General features: G+C 43.0%; 1 protein-coding gene across 5 annotated transcripts in view; it reads left to right on the top strand.

Annotated features, from left to right (window-relative positions):
- The first annotated feature begins 43 nt into the window (after window positions 1-43).
- Rubcn (rubicon autophagy regulator) overlaps window positions 44-8,278 on the top strand; it is a 51,590-nt gene continuing 43,355 nt past the window's right edge. For 2 of the 5 annotated variants that reach the window (XM_023560304.2, XM_003476972.5), the window contains exon 1: window positions 4,344-4,594. In XM_023560304.2, the coding sequence (XP_023416072.2) occupies window positions 4,530-4,594 (65 nt within the window). In that variant the 5' untranslated portion in view covers window positions 4,344-4,529. Of the gene's footprint in view, window positions 452-4,342; window positions 4,595-8,278 lie in introns of those variants that run through there. The other 3 variants (XM_005006905.4, XM_023560305.2, XM_005006904.4) reach the window with 3 other exon arrangements.

The following is an 8,278-nucleotide window of genomic DNA, read 5'->3' as shown; positions in this document are numbered from 1 at the left end:
CCCGGCCCTCGTTGGTCGGGAGACAGCTGGAATCGTGGCTTCCGCGAGGGTCGCTGTCTCAACTGTTGGACTTCGACCCCAGTTGAGGAACGCCAGACTTTATCCATCTCCAAAGCATGACTGAAATGATATCATAATTCTGAGGGTCCCTTCTGAAGCAGAAAGGCCCCCAGTTCTTTCGTGCACGCGCACCTCGCATACGCTGCTGCAATGCAGCCGCGGACCCCCGCCAGCTCACGTTGCAGCTCTGTGTCCCAGCTCCCCTTTCCCAGCCGCACTCCTCCACCTGCAGCGTCCAAACGCAGGGGCCATAGTGACCGTTCTTGGGTCTCTTTAAAAATCAAACTACATGGTAACGTTTGCTGTGTCCACATCACCTTGCAATCTGCTCTCTCAAAACACTGCGCTCAGTCCTAACTACCGTAGTAGGACCTCATCTTTCCTTTGGAAGGTAAGTACCTTTGCGTATGTAGCTGCGTTTTTCTCTAATTTCATTTGCGTTTGGGAACGGATAAGAGGATTCGGGTCTTTTCTCCTATCCTTATATGAACACGTATTAATATTTGATAGACTCCTATTTAATAACTACTGCCTTCCCCATTTACAAAGTGCGATCTTCTCAGCTCATTCTCCCACAAAGTGCTTGAGTAGAAGCACTTAGGTTATTTCTTTTTTCTTTTCTGGCCTTGAAACAGGGTCTCCTTATGCAGTTAAGGCTGATCTTGAGCTCATTTTGTGACCCAGGCTGGTCTCGAACTTGCAGCAATCTTTCTGCCTCAGCCTCCCTTAGCATCCCGAGTGCTGGGATTACAGGTGTGTGCCACTACTCCCCACTGTCTTGCTCTTTTTACAATTTAAAACTAAAACATTTGATTCTAAGGAAGAAAACAAGGACTTGTATTCTATCCATCTGTATATCTGGCACAGAAATGAAGCAGAGCTTTTTGGTGGCCTAATGCATCTCCAAATCACAGCAGCCAAAGCTTAATTTAGTAATGTCAAAATGTTATGTAGTTTCTAACTTCAGAGACACTTTTTGCTATTTTTGCTTGGGATTCTCGTGTCTTAAAATACTTCATATTATGCAAATTGTATTTGTTAATAGCCTTTGTCCAACTTTTATTAACAAAAACTTATCTCCCTTTTTTGTGTTTGAATTCAGTGCAAAGGTTGTACTGACAATTTTGGGGGTCACCTTCACAATAAAACTACAATGCAGGTGTGGTGGAGCACACCTGTAATTCCAGCATTTGGGAGACTGAGGCAAGAGGATTTTTGCATGTTTGAGACCAGGCTGGGCTACAAAGTGAGCTCAAGGCCAACCTGAACTGCTTAGTGAGACCCTGCCTCAAAACAAAACAAAACAACCAATAAACCTACAAGTGCATGTTTTCCATATCTGTAGCACGTGTAAAACCCAGAGCCACCCAACTGAGTTATGTTACCAGCTAAAGAAAGAACCATGATTTCTTTTTATTCTTATCTTTTAGACATGTATGATTTTATTAGGCTTTTGGAAATATTATAAGTAACCTCCTTATTCTCTAAGGTCAAGTTGGTAGGTATTCTTCCCCATGATAAAAATATAACTACATAGAAAGGGTGGATCAAGTAGTACAGAAAACTTGAATGGTGGAGGAAAATTTGAACTGAGATAGACCCAAAAACAATAGTTGGCATGTGAAGGAGAAACCATGCATGTCCTTGGCACAAGATGCTTTATTTTATTATTTTACCCGGAGGCTTCCACCCTTCTCTGGACTACTAACAACTAGGGAAACTGGGTTATAAAGATAAAAATCAGTAGGAGTCCTGATGGCACCTTTTTCACTTGTTTTAGTCATTCACCGGTTGATTCTGGGAGACTCTCTAGGCCTTACACTCATTTTTAAAATAAAAAAGTACTAACACTAAGTATATAGGTTGTTCTAAGTTATCTCTAAGATTCCTTGTAGCTCTGAAATCTCCTGTGCACCAGACATTTTTGTGGACATTAATCTCTCACTAAAAGTAACTTCTCCAACTGCTGTTCATTTGTAAGAGTAAATCTCAGAGAGAAATTTTAGGTTAGGACCCTCATTTTATGTAAGAAAATTATGTATAGTATTTAGAGTTTGTAAGCACCTTGTACATCAGGTTTTTATAGGGCAGGTAACAAAAACGCAAAATGCCTAGAATCTTCCCTGTCATAAACATAATAAAGATGATCTCTTATCCTGGTCTTCTTTCCAAAAGTGAAGCCCTATCTCCTAGATCAGTGATGGTGAACCTTTTAGAGACTGAATGCCCCAAATGCAACCCAAAACCCATTTATTTATCCCAGTACTAACACTACAATTAAACCTGAATACTGAGAAAAAAACAACTCATACATTACCTGCTAACTCCTTAGTTTTAAAGGGACATGCCCCAGTATTTCATTAAGTAATCCTTCCTGTTGTGTTTTGGAGTTTCAAGTTTCCTCTAGGATGGAGGATCTCAGCGTAATCTCCTAGATTCCAAAGGGAAAAGCAAGAAAGTGTGAGGTAGTATGGACAACAATAGGTCCATAGATTGTCTCACACACAAAACAAAATAACAACCTGAGAACCATACAGCAAAAACAAAGAGGAAGACAAGCCAAGAATTCAGAATTGGAACCTTTCCAAGAAATCGACCTGTCAGCAGCTATAAAGGTGGAGTTAAAAGATCAACTCTGAAATTTTCTGGGACATGAGAGTCAGGTCTTCACATAATCATGTATTCACTGTGCATCAGGTATTGTAACAGGCACCAGGGATGGAACAGTAAAGAAGGTAGATGCAGCCCCTATTTCCATGTGGCATCCAGAGCAAAATGTATTTCCTGAGTGCCCACTATGAGTAGAGCCACTGTAAGGGACACTGAGCAGACAGCCTTTGCCATGAGTATAGCAATTCAACAGCTGCATCTAAATCAGAATAAACAGAATCCAAGCAACATCCCTTTTTAGAGGGTTGATTTCATAGAATATAGGAAAGACACACTATGGTGTAGCTAGAGAAAATAAAGAGCCAGTGAAATTTGGATTTCAGGTAAACAACAAACAATTGTTTTGTGCATGTAACAAGTTTCAAATAACAATTTAAAAAATGTAGCATGTTTCTTGTAACATTTAGAAATTACTAGCATACTAAATATTCATTTATTTGAAATTCAAATTTAATTAGGAGTCATATTTTTTATATAAATCTGGCAACCTTAACAACGCCATACTTTCCTATAACACTTCCTGACTCTTCACAATGGGCAGAAATCTACATTCTCTTTAAAGGTAAGCACAGTTCTTTTTTTTTTTTTTTTTTTTTTTCCTTTTTGTCTTTTTGAGACAGGGTCTCGCTATGCAGTTCAGGCTGGTCTCGAACTCACTATGTAGCCTATGCTAGTTTGAAACTTGCAGAGATCTTCCTGTCTCGGCCTCTCAAGTGCTGAGATTACAGGTGTGCACCACCACGCCTGGATTTTTGTTGTAATTTCAGTCTTCTTCTCGTAGCCACTGCTCTGGTTTAGAACTGGGCTTGCAAACTAGCAACCCAGTGACCACCTTATGCTTATAGACTTTGGTCTGCAGCAGAATGCACACACCATCGTTCCCCATCCTTTCCCAGTTTTGCTTACTACCCAAAACCAGTAGTTCCCAAATGAGCACACTTCCTTGTTTGCCTGAACTGTTTTCCTCTGCTTTTCCCTTTCCCTCATTAATTTGTACTTATCCTTAAAAACTCTACTCTGACACTAATCCCCTAGGAAACCTTTCCCTTATGATGTGGTCTTGGGGATGGAACCCAGGGCCTTCATACTAAGCCACATCTCCATCCCTTTTTATTTTTTACTTTAAGAAAGGTCTTCCTAAATCACTAAGCTGCCCAGGTTTCTATCGAACTTGCCATCCTCCTTTAATATCCCAGAATTCCTGGAGTATGGACTTTAGCCACCACGCCTTGGCTATTTGGCTCATCTTTTGTGATCCCAAAGCAGTTTAGGCCCTTCAGAATTTGTGAGTTCTTCATTTAAATTCCTGAGTTTCCAAATACCATCAACAGGTGTTAAACTAGGGCTGGGATGAAGCGGGGCTAATCGGAATTGTATTAGACCAGCATTATTTCCTAGTTTACACCTCTGGATCTAGTTCTCAAGGGAAGTGTGCCAAAGATCCTACAGGAGCCGTACAGACACGGATTTCTGCCTGCTAGCGACCAACGTTCTCTGCTGGGCACAAACCCTCCATGCACGCCCCTGAGGCCCGCGGTCTCCCGCGAACGTGGGCTCTGATTGGTTGTAGCGGTGCATGCCGGTCCCAAAGGCTTTTTGGGAGTTGTAGTTCTAGGAGCCGGAAGTGGGGGTGGCAGGGATAGAAACCTCGGTAGAGGCTGCTGACGACCGGGTGTAGCACATCCCTTAGAGCCCACTAACCCTGGGTGCGGTCTCTGTTTCCAAGGGGCTCAGAAGGCCCTGGCTGGCGAAGCGATAGGGTCGCCTCTCCTCAGTCGGAAGCGGCCTCACAGCATCAAATGCGGCCGGAGGGCGCGGGAATGGATCTGGGCGGCTGCGAAGAGCGCCTGCCGGAGGAGAGCAGGTGGGCAGCGAAAGCGCGGGGATCGCGGCAGCGGGGAGCCCGGGAGGAGGGGAGAATCGTCAGAAGCGACGAGCTGAGGACGGCTGCTGCGGGGTACTTGTTGGAGAAGAATTCTGAGAGGAGGGGCTGGCAGGGCGTGGAGAGGTTTGTGCTAGGAAAGGCCAGGCATAAGGGGCAGGATTCATGGAGGGCAAGGGAACAGGAAAGGGTGACATTCAGATCCTAGACTGCTGAGAAGGACGCAGATATTCAGGGTTCCGTGGTGAGATTCTTAGGGGCCGGAGCCCATAGGCAGAAACTGGAGACAGGGCTAGTGCCCTGGCTGCAACTTGCAGCCACAGCCAGCTGGGCCAATGTGAAGAGGTTGCTGTTGTAAGGATTTCTAGGAGCAAAGGTGAGCTTAGTGGTTTAGGAAGAAGGACGAGCGTGGGGAAGGAGGCAAGGAAGGCCTGTGAATGAAAAGCGAGTTTGCATTGACAGTTCGCACAGAAAACTGCGTGCCTTTTGTCAATGCTGAGTCCCTGTTACGGTGACATGTTCTTTCTGTCATTTCCTTCTCATCTTAAGACCTTTCACTGCTTCCCTACAATGCAGACTAAGCAAGTTCACATTTATATGGAACTATAGTCAGAAAGTAATATTTATATGGAACTGTTGTCAGAAAGTGAATCTTTTAGAAATCTAGGGCTCAGTGTGTGTGTGTGTGTGTGTGTGTGTGTGTGTGTTGTTGTTGAGGATTTGCAGGCTTTGCATGTGCTAGCAAATGCTGTGCCACCGATGATTTAAGATTTTAAAAGCTACTATGACTAAATGATCAACTGGAGTCTGTTTAGAGTTTGTTTATTAGTAACTGGTCTTAGGGCTGAGGGTATAGCTCCGTGACAGAGCATTCCTACATTGCAGGAGGCTCTGGGTTTGGGTTCCATCCCCAGCACTGCAATAGCAACAGTAATTGACCTTAACCTCCTAAAGGCTGGGATGGTGACAGGTTATAACAGGAATGTGATTTAAAGGAGTCTTGTTTGATATTTAGAAACAATTTAAGGTACAGTGATGTTTCAGGAGATCCAAAAACTACAGGCAGATTATTTACCTTTGAGAAAATATCCTCAGGGGAGAATTGAAATGTTGTGCTTGAGTGAAGATTTTGTGATTTTTAAAGGTGACACCAACCTGGACTGAGTGAATTTTGAGTTTGTGCCTGTACAGCATTGAGTGATGTACACTAAATGAAACTGAACATCTCACTTCCCCTTTCCATGCTTCAGTTTCTGCTTATGTATATTTTGGGTATTTATTCTTCCTCCAGATGTCTGTGAAATGATTTGTGTAAAATTCTAAATAAGTTTTAGAGTTATTTTGATTTTCCTCTGATATTTCATATGGATCAGGCTGGGTTGGAAATACAAGTTCAATTTTTTTTTTCTCATTTTAGCTGAAGCTGTATTATTTATTTAACACATATTTACCAGGTGTTATTTTAAAAGTCTTAAAAATATAAACTTACTTCATCTTCTCAATCATATGAAGTAGGCACTATAATATCTTTTCACAGCTGAGACAAAATAACCTGCCGAGATCATACTGGGGTTCAAATCTAGGCAATTGGTCTTAGTCTGTAATTTTATTGGAGACAGGGTCTCTCTGTCTGGCTTTGAACTCACTGTAGGTTGAGCTGGCCTCACACTTGCTGCAGTCCTCTTGCTTTAGCCTCCAAGCACTGGGATTGTAGTTGAGCACCACCACAACTGGCTGTTAGTCTGTACTTTTAATATCTAGACTATGGTATCTCTTACTATGCAATAGTGAAAAGGAAATACATGAGATTGTGTTAAATTTGGTATCATTCTGTACCTGTCATTCAAGCCAGCAGGACAATTCCTTGGCATTACATGTTTCTTGTAACTGTCTGTGCTTTTTCTTAGCCAAAGAACTTCAGTAAAAGCTTAATTTTGGCAGTGAGACTTTTCCTGCAAAGTCATTCATGCTGTTAAAGGCAATAGTGTGTTGGTGCTTGGTTAACTGAGAACATGGTGTTCAATGGAGCTTCATGGTACTGATGGCCTCCTTAGCTCCAAATGGACATTGTGCCAGAGAATTGAGGCTTTGTGGCTACATCACTGCAGACATTTCCTTTCTATGGCCATTACAACACCCAATTCAGAAACAGTCTTCTTGCTGGGCATGGTAGTGCATGCCTGTAATTCCAGCACTTGGGAGGTTGAGGTAGGAGGACTGCTATGAGTTCGAGGCTAGTTTGGGCTATATAGCAAGACCCTGTCTCAAAACCAAACCAAACCAAAACAAACAAAGCACCAGTCTTTTTGAGGAGATGGCATCATTTTAATTTTACTTATACAGGAAAAGCAGCAAAATTTAATAAAGTTTTGTTGGCAGTAAGGAAATGGCACAGGCGCAGAATACAGCTAAGGATTTGAAATGTGAGCAGGGCCTAGGATTCCTCCCATTGGGATTTTTGGAGCATGATTGATGGGATGATTGACAGGGTGCTGAGCTGGATCAGCTGTATCCACTGCACAAGTCCTTTGCCATTTCCTCCTCTGGGAAGCTGGCCCCAGGATAAAAGTCAGGGGGTTTAGCCCTGGGGTTTTGCCAGAGATGAGTAGAGAGGAGTGGGCCCATGGCTCCAATTGTACTATATTACTCCCCTCTGAGATACCTGGTCCCTGAACATCTTTAAGGAGTGCTGAGGGAGGATTGTCCATCTTCTGTAGATACTTCCGACTGAATAGGGGCACTGGCTGTACCTCAGCAGACTCCAGGGAACTCTCACTCTGCCTGACCTAGAGGGCTAAGGGAGAGTCCTGCTCCTCTGAGGATCTCTTGATGAGCTGTGAGTATGGAGGTGAGTTTTGGTCCTCAGTGGTGCCATCATTTGTGGTTTAAGGGCTGTTACACAAGAAGAAACGTTTTGTTTTGTTCTCCAAATTGATTTTATTTCAAGGATAAAAAGAAAAAAAACAACAAAATTTCAAAATACATCAATCAGAGGGCAAAAATGGTACCTACATTGCACATTGTCGTCACCTCTAAATCATTCACCCAGAGCACAAGACATCTGCATTCAGTTGTCTGAACAGTACCAGCACAGAATTTTTTGAAGAAACAAAATTTGATGAAGAGATTAAGAATGCATGGCCCAAATAGGCCATGAAAAGCATTAATAAAAGTTATTGCTCTCCACTGGGGGCCAGATAAACAAAGTTGTAAGTTCTTGTCCAGTTTGTTGGAAGACACAAGAAGGAATTAGAGCAACAGAGGAAAAATCATCTGTGAGTCTCAAGACAGAAATTATTTTCAGTAGTGGCAGATGGCTGAGCTGTGGTAAGCAGAAGAGTAGCAAAGCTAGCTCTATAAGGTGTGCAAGGAAGGGACCCTGTTTCTAGCAGGGGGCTGATTTTGCTTAGTGGGAATAAAACGTTTTACTTATCTAACTTAGCACATTGGTGGGTGTTGTCTCTGTTTTTTGGTTTTGTTTCTGTTTTTGGAGGCAGGTTCTACTCTGTAGCCCAGGCTGGCCTTGAACTCAGGGGATCCTCCTGCCTCTGCCTCCCAAATGCTGGGATTACCATGCCCAGGCCTTGGTTTTTTGGGGGTTTTTTTGGACACGGGATTTTGCTGTGTGGCCCAGGCTGTTCTCAAACTCATAGAGATCCTCCTACC

This window comes from Cavia porcellus, unplaced genomic scaffold, assembly GCF_034190915.1.
Source record: "Cavia porcellus strain 051 isolate PalLab524CR breed Dunkin Hartley unplaced genomic scaffold, mCavPor4.1 scaffold_14, whole genome shotgun sequence".
Lineage (NCBI taxonomy): Eukaryota > Metazoa > Chordata > Mammalia > Rodentia > Caviidae > Cavia > Cavia porcellus.
This window is presented reverse-complemented; position numbering and strand designations above follow the sequence as displayed.